At 35.4% G+C, this 17,770-nt stretch overlaps 1 protein-coding gene across 1 annotated transcript in view; it reads right to left on the minus strand.

Moving 5' to 3' along the window:
• The window catches only part of WDR17 (WD repeat domain 17), a 64,086-nt gene that overhangs the window by 10,609 nt on the left and 35,707 nt on the right, over positions 1 to 17,770 (minus strand). Inside the window, exons 12-21 of the mRNA XM_023514916.1 lie at positions 16,112 to 16,314; positions 14,757 to 14,906; positions 14,539 to 14,669; positions 14,143 to 14,268; positions 12,613 to 12,768; positions 10,712 to 10,776; positions 9,752 to 9,884; positions 8,723 to 8,814; positions 7,243 to 7,342; positions 5,935 to 6,074 (exon numbers count right to left, since the gene is read on the minus strand). Of these exons, the coding sequence (XP_023370684.1) occupies positions 5,935 to 6,074; positions 7,243 to 7,342; positions 8,723 to 8,814; positions 9,752 to 9,884; positions 10,712 to 10,776; positions 12,613 to 12,768; positions 14,143 to 14,268; positions 14,539 to 14,669; positions 14,757 to 14,906; positions 16,112 to 16,314 (1,296 nt within the window). The remainder of the gene's footprint in view (positions 1 to 5,934; positions 6,075 to 7,242; positions 7,343 to 8,722; positions 8,815 to 9,751; positions 9,885 to 10,711; positions 10,777 to 12,612; positions 12,769 to 14,142; positions 14,269 to 14,538; positions 14,670 to 14,756; positions 14,907 to 16,111; positions 16,315 to 17,770) is intronic.

Consider the following 17,770-nt stretch of genomic DNA (forward strand, 5'->3'; position numbering starts at 1 on the left):
TAATTCATCACTTTTTGTTATGCTTGTCAACAATGGAAAATTGTATTGGCCAACTCACTGAATTGAGTATAATGCTGACCTATTTTAAATTTAGCATTTTAGGAATTCTGCATATTACTTAAATTTTAGATTAGAATCAAAAATAGAAATGTAGTTTGCATATATACTTTTAAAAGATTCAATTATCATAATAAATCAGTTAAGGCTTTTGAAAATATAAAATGGTACAGAGTTTGCAACTTTACATTAAAATATTTTCTATAAAATCTTTGCAGATCACTAGGTGAGAAGTCTTGGTTGCATGCATTATAACGGAAGAAAACACCTAATTTTTAGTGATTCAAGATAAAATTCAGTTTTAAAAAATTGATATATAGGCATTCAGCATAACTTTTAAATAAGTGAGACTTCAAATCAGAATTTATAAAGCTATGAGCTGGGGGCGTCTGAGAGTAAACTCTACTTCATCTTTTATGAAGACTGGTAAAGCCTACTTTGTTCATTTATGGGAATCAATTACTTTTAAAAACTTGAGACATACTTAACCAAGAATATAATGAATATATAATAGGAATACAGATAATTTGCAACCTCTGGTGTCAAACAAAAATGGTATTTTAAAAATTTGGGGATAAACTCATATCAATTCAAGGTGGGGGGCAGGGTAATGAGAGCGTGGAGAGAGGAGAGAAAGGAGGGCAATGGGTGTGCTCCCACTTGACGGGCACTATGTTAGGGTGGATGGCACACCTCTGGGGGCAACACATAATTTTAAGAGGAACTCTCCTACAAATGCAAACATTTTAACCTAATTTTTTGTATCCTCAAATTAACCTGAAACAATACCAAAAATTGGGGATGAAATTAACTCTTAAGATTGCTACATGCAATGTAACTCATTGGGGCTCATATTAAAGATTATGTATAATTAAAGTAGTTCCTTTATAAATTGGTTTTATCTGTGTAATTATATATAAAACCTAGACAGTGAGCAATACACTTTTGCAAATATTCATTTCTTTTAAAATAATCTTATATATGTATGTTTTACTTTAAAATGTTATTTATTTTGACCTCGGAATAAGTTATACATTTGCAATGGCTGAAATGTCAGAAAACATGAAAGAATATTTATTGAAAAGTTTCTCTCCTCTCTTGGCCTCATCCACCCCCATTTGTTTTTCCATAGGCAGTGTTGGGTTGTTTTTTTTTTAAGTGACATCCTAGAGTTATATTAACATATACAACCAAATGCATTTACACATTCCCCAACCCACCCCCATTTCCTACATAATTAGTAGCACACTCTACCTATTCTATTATTTTTTAGCATTTCTATATAACATTTCATTGTACTGATATATCATAATGTGTCTTCTCTATTGATGGATATTTAGATGATTTCTAATCTTTTACTATTATAAAAAATAGTAAAATTAATAACTTTGTATATATGCTATTTTATATATATAAAGGTTGCTTAATTTACTGTAAACAAAGCAATAAAATAAGTAACATGTTAAATTTTAAACTATCCTGCTGTTACGTTGAAGGATCAAAAATTTAAAAAAAATTCTTACTTTGCCACCCAGCAGTTGAAAGTCTTATATTTTCTGCTTATTAAAAAAAATAATTTGGGGGCTCTCTTTTTCCATATAATAAATATTCTAAAATACAACCCCCCATACACATATCACAAACTATTAGGATTTTAAATTAGGCTCACTTAAGGATTTTAGAATAAGAAAAATATTAGAGAAGTATCATAAAAGTTGTCATAAAATATTTTAATAATTCAACATGCTATTAATAAATAATTTTCTAGATGATGTCAATAGAGAATTGCTAAAATAGTACAATGATCTTTCACATTATTTTTCCTTAGCCACTTAATAATTAAACATAACATCTTCCAAAAGGGCCAGACTTTCCATTACGTTGTGCAGATAAATCTTTGAATGTTATTACAAGTTCCAAATTGGAGTAGGTGTTGTTGCTAGAAAGTATGCATGATGTTGTGTGTTTTCTGACACCAAAATTTCATAGCAATTTTAAATAATGTCCATGAAAATACAGACGTCTTAATTTGCTTTTACTGTGTATAAGATAGCTGTGTTAAAATACTATCTAAACTTCCATGAATTACAAATAAAATCTGACTTCTTTAATCTAGAATTATATCCTGGTATAGTGAAAATTTATAGCAAGATCAGCTAATGATATTCAATATTTAATCTAATTCACCCTTTAAAAGAATCACTACACAAATGGGGGAAAGTATGTATGTATATACATATATATGTATAAAATGATACAGAATAACCAAATGACCTAAATTCTTAAATTTCAACATTAGAACAGGCATTTTATTTTGCTTAGCTGAGTTAGCTATCATTGGGTAATGGTAGAAAGCTACAGTTCATTTATTGTACAAGTTTTAAGTATAAAATCATTGGTGATTTTGTCCTAGCTTATAGAAACGGTTCTCATTACTTTGTAGTTAGGTTTTATGTGCTTTAATTATATATATGAATTGGTATATCACAAAACAAAGTGAAAATGATTAATGATTCTTTGTTAATATAGAGAAGATACGCAAATAACAAAATACAATACTTTATAAAGTTTTAATAAACATGTTTTCAAATAAAAGCAGAAGCTGGGTGCTATAGCCTGAGTGGTTAGAGGGCTGACCCTGCAAACCAGGGGTTGTGAGTTCAAGCCTTTCTCGGGCTCGATTTAAAAATAAATAAATAAATAAAATAAACAAAAATAGATATTACCTGTATCCAACAGAGGGAAAGCTAAAAAGAAAATATTAAATATGAATACCATGACCATATAATGAATTTAATAGAGAGGTAAACTTTTATCAGTAAAGAACATGAAATATTTGTGGTTTATAAGATTATAAACATACTTTTAAAGTTAAGTAGCCTTTTGCCTTCTAACCTGTAGTGCTCTTCTGATGGTCATAAGGATTACAAATTTCTCCTGGAAATAAACCTGATCACGTTATTAGAATGTGAATATTTTCCTGGTTTCTAGTGTACATGTCTATGGGTATACAGAGGAAGCGCTCTAAGATAGAAGTTATAAGAATATAGAAATTTGGTTTTTTATTAAAAATATACAACAGATAGAAAGGTTTTAAAACATCATTTTAATTTATTAACGTTTCTAGTGGATCCTTGAAAAACACAGGCTCCAGTTACATGCAGATTTTCTTCCGTCTCTGCCACCCCAGCAACAGCAAGACCGACTCCTCTACCCCTCCTCCTCCCCAGCCTACTCAATATAAAGATAATGAGAGCAAGGCCTTTACTATGGTCCACTTCCACTTATGGGAAGTAAATATATTTTCTATTCCTTATGATTTTTCTCAGTAGTATTTTCTTTTCTCTAGTTTACTTTATTGTAAGAGTACATATAACATTCAAAATCTGTGTTAATTGATGTTTCACGCTATCAGTAAGGCTTCTGGTGAACAACAGGCTATTAAGAGCTAAGTTTTGAGGGATTCAAAAGTCATACTTGGGGCCAGTGAGGTGGCTCACTCAAGCTCATAATCCCAGTACTCTGGGAGGTTGAGGAGGGAGGATACCTTGAGTTTAGGAGTTGGAGACCAGCCTCAGCAGAAGCGAGACTCTATCTCTACTAAAAATAGAGAAATTAGTCAGGTGTTGTGGTGGGCACCTGTAGTCCCAGCTATTTGGGAGGCTGAGGCAGGAGGATCACCGAGGCCAGGAGTTTGAGGTTGTTGTGAGCTGTGATGATGCCATACCACTCTGACCTGGGTGACAGAGTGAGACTTGGATTTCCTACTGCACTGGTATTGCTCAAGAGTGAACTATATACAGCATTTATGTTTTGCTACTTTTAACCCTCACTTTTTAAAAGCAAACCACATTTTATTTAGATAGACGGTAACTTTTACATGGAGGCAGCCACATCTGGGAATAATTTGCATTACATTTCATGCTTTGAGATGGATCTAAGGCAAGTCCTAGTTACTCTATAATTGACCATGAAGGTTCTTGACAGAGTGATAACTGGATACTCTCAGAAGATGGTCAGCATTAAATATATTTAAAATCTAGGATTGATGGTGGGATGCTACCACGTTTTGGTGAGGGGGAGGAAGCTCTATAAAAAGGTATGTATAAAAATGAGAACAACTTTGAGATCCTTAAAGCCTTCAGATTCAGACAAAAAAGGACTATGTACAGTATTGTTCTTTTTCTGAGCTAGCCTCAGATAAGGAGGTGGTACAGGTTGTATCTCCCTTATCTGAAATGCTTGGGACCAGAAGTGTTTCAGATTCTAGATTTTTTTTTTTCAGACTTTGGAATACTTCCATATATAACGAGATATCATGGGATGAGACCCAAGTCTGAACATAAAATTCATTTATATGCATATACACCTTGTAAAAATATAACGAAGAGAGTTTTATATAATATTTGAAATAATTTTTTGCATGAAACAAGTTATATGTTAAGTATTTACACGTGCAATTTTCCACTTGTGGCGACATGCCGACACACAGAAAGTTTTGAATTTTAGAGTACTTCAGATTTTTGGATTAGAAATACTCAACCTACATACTGTAGTAGCTAAGAGCTGAAATTTTACAGCCAGTTTATGTACGTTTCAATCTTGGCTCTAAAACTTACTGAGACCTCAGTCAAATTAAAACCTACCTCAGGGGACCTACTGAGGTTTTATGGTAAAGCAGTGCTTGGCACAGAGTAGGCAGTATAGAGGTGTTAGCTGGCTGACATTGTTATTAATCACTATTGTTAACACTTGGAATGTTCAGAAGTTAGCCATCTATATAGCTCCATCTCAAGGATGTATTATGAAGAGAGGTCAACATTCTGAGTAACAAGTTTATTTAGAAATTTTTTGAGGTCTCAAGGAAAGAGAAGATAAAAATCTAAAATCATCTTTTTTTTTTTTTTTTTTTTTTAACAAATATCTACTAAATGGCTGAGTGCAGTGGCTCACATCACTTTAGGAGGCTGAGGCAGAAGAACTGCTTGAGATCAAGAGTTCAAGACCAGCCTGAGCAAGAGTAAGACTCATCTCTACTAAAAAGAGAAAATCTAGCTGGGCTTGGTAGGGAGGTCCACGTGTAGTCCCAGCTATTTGGGAGGCTGAGGCAAGAGGATTATTCAAGCCTAAGAGTTTGAGGTTGCTGTGAGCTATGATGCCATGACACTCTACCTAGAGTGACAGGGTGAGACTCTGTCTCAAACAAACAAACAAAACAAAAACTCCAAATATCTATTAAATAACAGAATCACATCTTTTGTAAAGATGCTTCCATATGATGTATTCTCTGGCCTAAGAACAGAGCTCTGCAGACGCTAGCTATCTTTACTTTGATCTGGAGCTCCAGGCTATCACAGGAGATTCTCAGGGTCTGCCTCTTAGGCTATTTCCAGAGTCAAGAGAGAAGGCCAGTTTCCAGTCTCAAGCTAAACCATCTTTGTTATTGCTTTCATTAGAAAAGTGACTTTATTTTTCAAGCCTGAACTAGGACACAAGATTAGACAAAAGTAAGTATACGAGAGATGGAACCATAATTGATGCTACTTTTCATTTTACATGGCTGGATATTTTCAGGACAGCCCTTGGGTATATGCAGGATTTTAAGACGTGAAAAGTGCACGTGTTGTCTCATGATACTTTTAGGTGCTAGAAACTTTCCAGACTTACAACTGGGCTACAGAATGGCTTATGGTAGATTCAGTATGTAACCATGATACTTCATTTCCTCATCACCATTTCCTCCCACAATCTTATTCTTTATAAAAAAAGAGAACTTATATTCTCCCAAAACACATCTTATCAAATGGAATTTGCAATGCTTTTAAAACATGTGCTCTATCTCTATACAATTATTTTTAGGATTTTTACAATTCTTACCATATTGGAATCATCATGCATTTTCTTGCCAGTAATTCTAGGGCATAGTGGGTTGTTGGAGCTGCAGACTCGCCCAGTACCGTGCCCACACAGACAGCCAACTCCAGTTCATTTCCGCGAACCAGGTATGCCATAGCAAGCTTGCTCAATAAGAAAATAATTTCTTCAGTTGCATAGATGCTGGGTAGGATCATCATTCCCCTCCAAGCTCACAAAGTAGATAAAGTAGCATTAACCTATAAATCAATTATTCTTATAAAATATTGATTGCAATATTTCTATAAAGTCCCATTATAAGAATAATTGCAATTTTCAGATGGAAAAGTTGATAATGAAACATATAAAAAACTTCATGAGGACAGAATTTAAGAGTTTAGAACCTTAGTCTTACTTTTTTAATTAATCCCACTCTACTTCCTTAATATGTTCTTCAGTCTCCCTAGCAGAACAAAAATGTAAATTTTAAAAGACTTCTTCAAGAATTACAGCAATTATCAATTGTTCTCTAAAACTGATATATCTAAGAATTTATTTAATATTTTCCTTATTGTGATCAGGCACAGTGACTTATACATGTATACCCAGCACTTTGGGAGGCTGAGGTGTGTAGATAAGCTGAGTACAGGTATTTGACACTAGCCTGAGCAAGAGTGAGACTCTGTTTCTACTTAAAAAAAAAAAAAAAAAAAGGATGAGCTGGGCATTGCGGTGAGTGCCTATAATCCCAGCTACATGGGAGGCTGAGGCAGGAGGATTACTTGAGCCCAGGAGTTTGAGATTGCTATGAGCTATGATGATGCCACGACACTTTAGTCAGGGGCAACAAAGTGAAATTATCTCCAAACAAACAAACAAGCAAACAAAAAACACCATGTAAAGAATATATCAAAGTACATTTAGAAATAAGTGCTTTCATTTGTATTAGTTTTTGAAGTCCTAACAACTACATTTGAAATGTAAGGCAAATATTCATATTTTTTATTTTAGAGGACACTGGAAACTCTACTAGGTTAAGTGACATGCTTAAAGTCAGTATGTGGCAGAAACAGGACTCAGACTCAGATATTTTTGTCCAGAGATTTTTCCCTTTACAGCACTGCTACTTCTCACAGATGATGTAATGTTTAAGATTGTTACAAATATGTATCTTGTGATAAAACTAAAACTAAAGGCTCATAGTCTGTAGAGTTTATATATGCTAATTCGCTGTAAAATCAGACCTCATACAGTCACTGTATCTTTTCCCCTCAGACACAAGGACACATCTACAGAGCTTGCCATTGGCATAAACCATCTGAAATATTGTACCTCAATATTATCCACAGCTAGATGGCAACATGCAGCTAGCACTGCCCGACCATCTTGAAAATACCATTCTGCCAGCTCTTTGCTGACTTTGTACAGGAGTCTAGAAAGAAAAAAAAGGCATATATTCTATTTAAACACAAGAATTTCATATTAAAAGTGAACCAATGCCCTTTTGTAAGAATGATTACGGGACGAAATAAGATTTAACTTGACATCCTTGATTCATGTACAAAGCCTCATTTTTTGAAAACAAAAAATCAGGAAAGCAGGCTTTCCAAGTATATGATCTCCTCATCTCCACAACTATCAGATGAGAAACCTACCTTTCAGAATTTATCATCATGCACTAGATGCATTCAGCTAAAGGGCAGTTAACCTTGGAGAAATGAGTTGAACTAAAATTTTTCAAAATTCAGGTGGCGTCAAAAATATGGCAAGGGTATATTAGATCTTTAAGATGCCAAGTTGAGGAATGGCAGAGAATAGCAGCAAAGATCCAGAAAAGAGGCCTGGTGTGGTATCTAACACCTATAATCCCAGCACTGTGGGAGACTGAGGTGAATAGATCGCCTGAGCTCAGGAGTTTAAGACCAGCCTGAGCAAGAATGAGTCTTCATCTCTACTAAGAATAGGAAAACTAGCTGGGCATGGTGGTGGGCACCTATAGTCCCAGCTACTCAGGAGGCTGAGGCAGGAGGATCGCTTGAGCCCAAGAGTTTGAGGTTGCTGTGAGTTGTGATGTCACAGCACTCTAGCCAGAGAGACAGAGGAAGACTGTCTCAAAAAAAAAAAAAAAGTAACAATAAAAGAAAAGAATATGTTATTCCCAACACATTACTTGTTTAACATGTCATGATTATTTTCTATGTGATGAGTATCTTAAAAGTTTAAATATCCCATTTTTTAAGCTAACAATAGGAGTCAATAGAAGGGGTCAGAGAAAATACACTATCAGTTTTAAAAAGGATAAAAAAGCCAAAAATTCTAATTTCAAATTCTTTTTAAAGATAACTCTTTGGATTTCTTCCTTAAACGAGCACTAAATCTTATTCTAGACACTAATCCTGTGGTCGTGGGGCTGTGAAGGGTACCGCACCATGTCCTGCCTGCTGACTGTGCAGGGAAACATCCCTCAGCAGCCCACCTTCTTTTCAGATGCTCCTCTCCAACAGGTGTGATGAGTTTTTAAGTTTTCAGGTGCCTCATTTGCACTGTCTCTACTGAAATGCGTTTTGCTTCTCTGAAAGCTGCATAGAAAGTGTGCAGACTGTTTCTACACCTCGCATTTCCCCCTCCATCTAGGGACGGGTGCAGTCGTGGAACTAGATCCTGGTGGGAGATGCAGGTGAGGACAGAAGCCAGCCAAGTCCTCAGGATACAAGGGAAGACCAACCCTTTCTGGTATGTAACCTCTCAGAAACTCCTAAAAAGAAACCAACCATAAAAAATACTGACCCCAAACAAAGAATAAAGCACTCACTCATTAAAGTCTTCCTTGTAGGCATCACCAGAACATGAAGCTCCTTTTGGTGCAGAAACATGTATGGTTTGCATATTTCCCTCAAATGCAGCCTAGAATTTAATTAAATATTTAATTAACATTGAGCTAATTGTTAATAACTGATTTCAGCATGTGTTTTTGATTGTTTTTTTCCAAAGCTGTTGGAAAGGAGATTTTTATTTTCTTCCCATGTGGAGGAAGGACATTGTGTCCCCCAGTTCAATTTCTTCTCTTAAAGAGAAAATAACTTAATATATCAACCAATACTGAAGGCTGGGCAAACTGACTAGAAGGTAAGTTGTGGACTTGACCTCAGGAACCAAGAATTTAAGGATTACAAGGTGATCAAGATGAAAGTAAATGACACCCACTATGTGGCTGATCACAGAAACCCCATCTCTGATGTTTTGGCCACCTATAGTGAGCAGAATAAAAGGCCTACAGCCATACAGCCAGGCACAGGGGTCAGCTCTAATCCTAAGTGGCTCTTAATCATTCTCTTTGGCCCTGAGTTTTAAGCAAAAGGTCAGAGTTTTAACAAATCCTCCAAGAGCAGAACTTCTCAGTCCCAAGGAAGTACCATGGCAGAGAGCTTGGAAGACATGCAGGGATAGATTTCCCCCGCATATTATTTTGAGCAAAGTATACAAATTGTAATTGAAATTGATATTATAACTATAAAAACTGAAAAAAAATAAAATGTTAATTCCATTGCGAGTACCAAAATAAACTTTTGAGAAAATGACCGCTAAACAAAGTTGTTTGAATGTACAGCATGTAACATTCCGCAGCCTGTGAAAAGTTCAGAGTTTGGAAACACGCTTATATATTTAAAAATCTAAAGTTCCATCTGATCTGAGTATACACGGTATGACTGAAATGTTGGGAGACAAGGCCTGGGAGGTGGGCAGAAGCCAAGCCAGCTGTGACTTGTGAGGAAAAGCCAACCAACACAGTCTCCCACCCCCACCCCCACCCCCACCCATGCACACGGCTGTGTGGTTATACCTGTGTGACAAGCAGAGCTTCCTTAAGCTGACCTCGGGATGTAAAGAAGCTGACTAGTTTCTTCACATCCCCAATGGCTATGCAGTACGGAATGACGTCATCCTTATCTTCCTCAATTAACTGGTCAGCTCTCCTAATAAAATAAGGACAGTTTTTTTTTAATACCAATTTCAAGGATTTTAGTTGGACTGAGATTTTCTGAAAGCACAGCTACAAGTTGTAGCAGACTGCGTAAAGCCTGCTGGCAATCACTTTTAGAAAAGTCTCTGCTTCTCTGCATCTCTCACTCTGCACCCTTCTTTATCATCAGCACCTCCCTTATATACATGTGGAGGAAATGGCAGAAATTAATGCCTGCAAGGAGAAGTTTACAAAATAGTATTTTATGAACTTTAGGTAACATTCAAATATCTTACTACTTATATTTAAATGGTAATATATTAATCAGTGAGTATGTCTGATCTGTCCTTTCCCCACTGACATGGGAAAATATAAAAACACCAAAATGATGACCCTAACAGATTCATTTAACTTATTGTATTAGTAGATACAAAAGACAATATAAGAATACAGAAATACCACAAGCTACTTCTGTTTTTATTTATATACGGCTTCTAAATTAATATGTGATTTTTTTTTTTTGAGACAGAGTCTCAAGCTGTCCCCCTAGGTAGAGTGCTGTGGCATCACAGCTCCCAGCAACCTCCAACTCCTGGGCTCAAGCGAGTCTCCTGCCTCTGCCTCCCAAGTAGATGGGACCACAGGCGCCCACCACAACGCCTGGCTATTATTATTATTTTTTTTTTGGTTGCAGCCATCATTGTTGTTTGGTGGACCCGGGCTGGATTCGAACCTGCCACCTTAGGTGTATGTGGCTGGTGCCTTAGCCTCTTGAGCCACAGGCGCTGAGCCTTAATATGTGATTTTAAAATATCTTTGAAAATACACTTTCTGCCTTACCTCTGCATTAACTTCTTCCAGTATTTCACAGAGACCCCTGGTGCGATTGACAGGGCTTTGTCCCACTAGAACAGAAAGTGGGAAGAACAGAAGCATATCTATTTTGATTGTATTGTGTAATTCTTAAAAACTTTTTGATTAATTCATATTTACATGGCAGAGATTTTAGACCTTTTTGATTTTAAAGAATACTTTTGTATTCTATCTCATGTATTCCATACAGTCTAAATTCCATACAAAGTTGCATGGATTTCAAAAAAAAAAACTTTTGCACCAAAATAAACTCATACTAACTTGTTATATATAACATGTCTGAATAGGATCTAGTTGGAGGCACTAAGGAGGGTAGGACATCAGTTTGAAAAAAGCCCCTATCGTAGCAACATGAACTCTGTTAAAACTGGAATAGGAAGAAATATCAAATTATCATGGTGAAATGTGGATGGAAGAACAGTGAAATCACTGATGCTTTACAAAAAGTATATGGGGACACTACCCCAAAGAAATCAGCAATTTACAGATGGATAACTCATTTTAAGGAACAGTTTGATGTGCAAGATGAAGCCCACAGCAGCAGTGAGGAAAAAATTTCCCCTGTTCATGCCTTAACTGAAGAGGCCTGGCGAATAACAGCACAACCAACTGCAACACCATAGACCACTTCACTTGGTTCCAGTTATACAATTATGACTGAAAAATTAAAGATGAGCAAACTTTCTGTTTGATAGGTGACAAAATTGTGTCCCCATCAGCTGTACACAGAGTATAGCTTTCAGTGGGAGTTTTAAAAAAGTAAAATAAAGACCCAGAAGCATTTCTTCAAAGAATTGTAACAGGAGATGAAACACATCTTTAGCAGTAGAATCCTGAAGACAAAGCACAATCAAAGCAATGGCTACTCAGAGCAAAGTCCACGGCACAGTTTACTGGAATGTTCAAGGAATTTTGCTTGTTGACTTTTTGCAGGGCCAAAGAATAACATCTGCTTGTTACACACATTTTGGCAAAGAAATCCAAAGCTTTACCATCAAAACAACCAGAAAAGTTTCACCAGAGATTCCTTCCCCCCACCACAATGTTCTTGTTCATTTCTCATCAAACAAGGGCAATTCTTTGTGAGTTTAATAGGAAATCATTAGCCACTCATCTTACAGTCCTGAATTGGCTCCATCTGACTTCCTTTTCTTTCCTAACCTAAAAAAAATCTTTAAAGGGAACCCATTTTTCTTCACTTAAAAATGTAAAAAAAGACTGCATTGACACAGTTCAATTCCCAAGACTGTTGGTTCTTTAGGGAAGGTCTAAATGGCTGGTATCATCCCTTACAAAAGTATCTTGAACTTGATGGAACTGACATTGAGAAATAGCTTTTGTTTTTGTCTTTTAATTTCACTTCTCCACAAATTTTCTGAAGTCCCTTCCTACATGTGTCTTAATAAATTTTAAAATAATATATATAAAATTTCATTATTTAGCAGAGAAAATCCATCCCACCATTTTTATAACCAAGAGGGCTTATAAAAGCATAGATGGCTGGGCTCCCCACCCCAAAGTTTCTGATTTTGGAGGTGTGGGTGGGACATGCATGTGTAACGGGGTCCTAAGTGACAATGACACTAGTAGCCTGAAACGCAGTAAGGCTTCTTCAAAAAGCCCTCACTTTGATAACTACTGTTGTAGGGTATACACTTAATACCAGATTGGCAGAGAACTACTAAGATCTGAGAAAAGAATAAGTTTCATTTTTTATTATTTATAAATAATAAATAAATTATTTATAAATTTATTATTTATAAAGCTTATAAAAAAAGCTTCCTGTTTTTAATACCTAGAATTAAGTATATCCTAATTACGTAGACTATCACAGTAAGCTCATTGATTTTACTTTGCTAGCACATCACCTCTCCAAGTTCAACCATGAGTTCACAGTATCTCTGAATCTGTCCCAGTCTCAGGTGTATCTCTGCAGCTTCCTTCAGTCTCTCCTCCTTAGTTGGTACGCCAATGCCACTGCCAAATTTAGACATCTTGACAGTTGTTAGTTCTTGGGCTTCAGACTGGTTCAAAAGAAAACAAAATTTAAAAATTTTGCTTTACCAGAGCTGGTGGTAACTGATGATCATAAAAACATTACATGGATATATATTTCACAAATATACAGCTAAGGAAACTACACACCTAAAGAACAGTACTTTTATCTATACAATATGACACCTCCTTAAACAAACATGACACCTCCTTAAAGGTAATGTTTTCTATACAATATGGCACCTGCTTAAAGGTAATGTTTTCTATACAATATGGCACCTCCTTAAATTTAATGTTTTCTATACAATATGGCACCTCCTTAATGTAATGTTTTGGTGTATTGGGGAGGATGAAGGGAAGAGATTGAATCCCTTTGTTCTCAGCACCCTCCAGCTGCTGAGGTTCCATAGAAGTCCATAGGCCACACAGCAGTGATTAAGTCGTGTACATGTGTACATAGTAAAAGTGAGGAGTTACTGGCTCACTTTAATTGGCTCCTATACTATCAAAAGAGTTTGCTATGGCTCGGCGCCTATAGCTCAACCGGCTAAGGCGCCAGCCACGTACACCTAAGGTGGCGGGTTCGAATCCCTAGCCCGGACCCGCCAAACAACAATGACAGCTGCAACCAAAAAATAGCCGGGCGTTGTGGCGGGCGCCTGTGGTCCCAGCTACTTGGGAGGTAGAGGCAGGAGACTCGCTTGAGCCCAGGAGTTGGAGGTTGCTGTGAGCTGTAATGCCACGGCACTCTACCCAGGGGGACAGCTTGAGGCTCTGTCTCAAAAAAAAAAAAGAGTTTGCTATGACAGTCATTAGGGTTTGCTATGACAGTCATTAGCAGTTTATGATTAAAGTGCTTTTTTATAAATAGCTGTCATATGTGACCATTATAGCCACATTCCTGGCAGAATCTCTTCCATGTTCTAACAGTTGACTATTGATATTTCAGATAATATATAAGCAATTTCTTCTTTCTGGTGCTAGGATGGGTTTTGTTATTAGTGCTGAATATTACTTGATATTCAGGTATAGCTAATAGTTTTGCATGGAAATCCATTATGAGCTATATTATGTTCAGTTTTAATAAAATATGTTCCAGCATACAGCCTATCAGGCCCTCTAAGATTAAAATTAAAGTAACCCCTGTGTCAGAACCATCTGGTAAGAGGGTAAAAATTAAAGCCTTCCCAGGGGTTCTGAGTGACCTTTAAAGAAGTTCATTAGGTTCAGTCTATGAAACATGTTAGGTACCTTAATCTGTTCTCAAATAATTCTTACCCTTATGATTGGTTTTACCAAAGATTTATCTCCTCAATTATACTGTTTCTCACGTCATGTTTATACTTTAATAGTAAAAAGGCAAAAATTTGCTTAAGCATATCATATCTGCATACTGTACTCACTGTTCTAAATTTAATCAGATGTCTTGAATGCATTATTCCTTTGCAGTAGTTCTGAGGGAGTAAGCTATCATCTTGCCCTTTTATCACAGCAACCAAGTTCCATAAATTGTCACTGCCACCTGGAGGCTAAAATGATGATACATAACAATCAAAGATACACTAGTGAATAAAAGACCTCACAGCATTCTGCATCTTTACTTAAATTAAAAAATTAATGAAGTAACTATAGAGTATTTCTTGTTTTACATTTGCTTTCTTATGATGGACAGATTATATTCAGAGGGACCCACTGAATCAGGATGGTGCATGTGAATATGTGACAGCGTAATGACAATTATTGTAATGATTCATTTTGTTCAAGGGAAGATGTTCAGACTTGCTTCCTAGAATACTTACTGATAAACATTCTGAAAACCACCTTAGCTTTTTTGCTCGAGGATTACCAGTTGGCGTTTCCACTTCTTGCCTAATGTCCCTTGACACTTTACCACACAGCAGAGGAGGAGTGCTTGGTTCCATAGCACAGTCTGAAGAACAGACACAATTCAGTGAGAAAAGATTTCTTACAAATCATTACTTAAAAATAAAATCTGATACATGCATACGTTCAATACCAGTGTTCCCGATAATGTCTTCCCAAGGTCTTTCTGCCAGAATATTTATTTGTAAAGGAGCGATCAAAGGTGTTAATGACCAGAGTCTCACTGTAGAATCCCGGGAGCAAGAGGCCATAGTGAAGGGCCGACGTGGGTGGCATGTTAAACCTGGTGGAAAAGATGAATCTATTTTAACTAAAGTAGACATTGAAAAATAGCTTTTATTTATATGTACCTCTTAACACTTCTACAGAATTGAAGTTATGAAGCAGTCTTGTGAATAACTGAAAGGTTCTCAGAGTCAACCTTTTATTTGCATTTAACACCGGAAAATACTATGAGAATGTAATAAAGTATTGAGTAGATTCCTTAAATATCAATATAAAATTGAATTATTACTGGAAAGCAAATGGTCCTGGATAAAATGTTAAAATCGTATTTCACAAAGTTAAGCAGCACAGGAACCTCAATGTGTATGTATTAATAGTATCTGTAAGTTAATGGATAGATTGAAGTTCTAGTGACAAGATCAAAGAGTTGAGTACCTCTCAATTTTGATATTATTAATAATAAATTGGATTCTCTCTTTCACACTGAGTTACCTAAAAGGCCACTGTGATAAAGCTTATGGATCTGAATGGCTGGATTGGGATTTTCTTCTCTAAGAAATCACTGTTGTTTTTTTTTTTGGCCGGGACTGGGTTCGAACCCATCACCTCCAGCATATGGTGCCGGTGCCCTACTCCTTTGAGTCACAGGCACCACCCCCATTTTTACATTCTTAATCCACCTGCTCCCTCCCATCAAGATTTAAGAGTAAGAATAAATACAAATAAATATGACAGTAAAGTGTCCAAAAGATAAGTAATCAGATTTTCCATACTGAGTTCAATTATATTAAAAAACTAAGTATTATATTAAAAAAACAAAACATTGCCCTATGTATCCAAGAATAGGTGAATGGCTAAGTAAGTTATATCGATCTATCTACACTATTATTGATTTTCTGTTCTACAGCTTACCTCTGGAGTAATGATAAAGGGAAGGTATAAAAATCTATGCCATACATGTATATTTGTTCATCAGTCTATGTGTCCTGTGTGTGTGTGTGTACAAAAACACAGGGACACTGGCCGAGAAAAAGGGAGAGAAAGACCCCACAGCGCTAACAATAGTTATTGTCTGACAATTTTTGGTTTCTTTTCTATCTTCTGTGTATTTTTATATCTCAGTTATAAACACATATATTTTATAATGAGAAAAATGTTATTTTAAAGTGAAACACTGTAAGACTTCTTAAAAAATACAGCATTGCTCAGAAATTATGAGCATCATTAATCTATCCAAATAACAACTACATGAAAACACGTTACCATACACATCTGCACCATGATCAGACACAGTGTCCAGACAAGTTCCGTCTCGAGTGTCCCATACTTTTATGGTATAGTCCCAGCTACCAGATATTAGTAGATATGGAATCTCAGTATTCCACATTAATCCCCTCACGGGTGCAGTATGTCCACTGAGAACATTTATGCAAGCATCTTGAGTATAGTCCCAGATTCGAACAGAACTGAAAATAGAATATTGTGTACATAATAATACTCATGTTATAATTTATCTTATTAACGTGTTATTAATAGAGCACAATGATTATTTCTTGGCATATGTAAAAAGCATTTTATGTTTCAAGATACATTAAAATTATTTCATTTGTTTTCAACTGACAAATAACTATATCTTTATGGGGTACAATGTGATGTTTGATATATGTTTACAATGAGCAAAGATTAAAGTGGGCTAATTAACAAATCTATCACCTCACATAGTTTTCCTTAGATGGAAATTAATATTTAACTAGGTAACTGTTACATTATTTTAATGTACTCTAAATACCTTTCCTGATATTTACTAATAGTAAAGGTACTATTTCATAGTTTATAAGCCACACTGCATAGTATCTGTAAGGTCTTCCCTGAGTACACCAGTATTAATGGTTTCCTACAATTTTGACTCTACTTAAAGGTGCTAAATAATATTATGGACATATAACCTTCACCTATATTAACAATAATCATAAAGGGACCAAAACCCAGAATTCAGCAAAGCCTTTCAATTTCATTACCATAAATGCATACTGCTAACTTTCTGAAAATATTTCTTACACGATAACTATAGATGATACCTTTTTTCATGCAGAATAAAAACTTAGACATTGAAGTTTATGTTAAGACTAGCATAATCTAATAAATGAATTCATATTCACTTTAACATAAAAATATATTAGAAGTAACATTTTAACTGATAACCCACAAAAATATCATAATTGTTTTTCTTAAGTTTGGATTTATATAAAAAATTCATGATGAAAATGTTTATTCAATATTAACCATGTGGTTACCAGGTATTACAAATTTTATTTGCATAAAGTAAGATTTTCTAACCTAAATTTTTCCCATTTTCAAATAGTGACTAAAAACTCCATACTATGTAACATTATCTTGTTTGAATATAGAATATAGATAAGATTTCAGGAGCTCCCCCAAATCCAGTAAAACGTTAAATTCCTCTCATTTCTAAAATAACTTCTCTTCACTAAACTGTATGCTCCTTTTTTATTCCAATTCTTGATGAAAACAGAGTGTGGCTGTTTTCCACATAAAACAGGAAAACATTATTAAAAACAAATTCTTCCATCTCTCAGTTGTTTGTTTCAGGTTTGTTCCCCCTTTCCTCACAGACCCTTTTAAAATTTGTTTAGTTCTTACTAATAAGCTAGAAATAAGCATCCATAGTAAGCAAAATAAATAAGGGAATAAAAATCATGAATATAATGATAATATAAGCTTGGCAGAATTCAGCTTTTGTTAAATGCACACATATAAACATATGTGTGCATATATGACACATATATGTGTTATATGCATATATGTGTGAAGTTAGATTTAAAACTTAACATATGTAAAAACATCATGTAGAATCATGTTATTGCTTACTTACAGAAACTTCCCCTATACAGAAAGAGTTTC

This window comes from Otolemur garnettii, unplaced genomic scaffold, assembly GCF_000181295.1.
Source record: "Otolemur garnettii isolate 467f Iridium unplaced genomic scaffold, OtoGar3 scaffold00061, whole genome shotgun sequence".
NCBI lineage: Eukaryota > Metazoa > Chordata > Mammalia > Primates > Galagidae > Otolemur > Otolemur garnettii.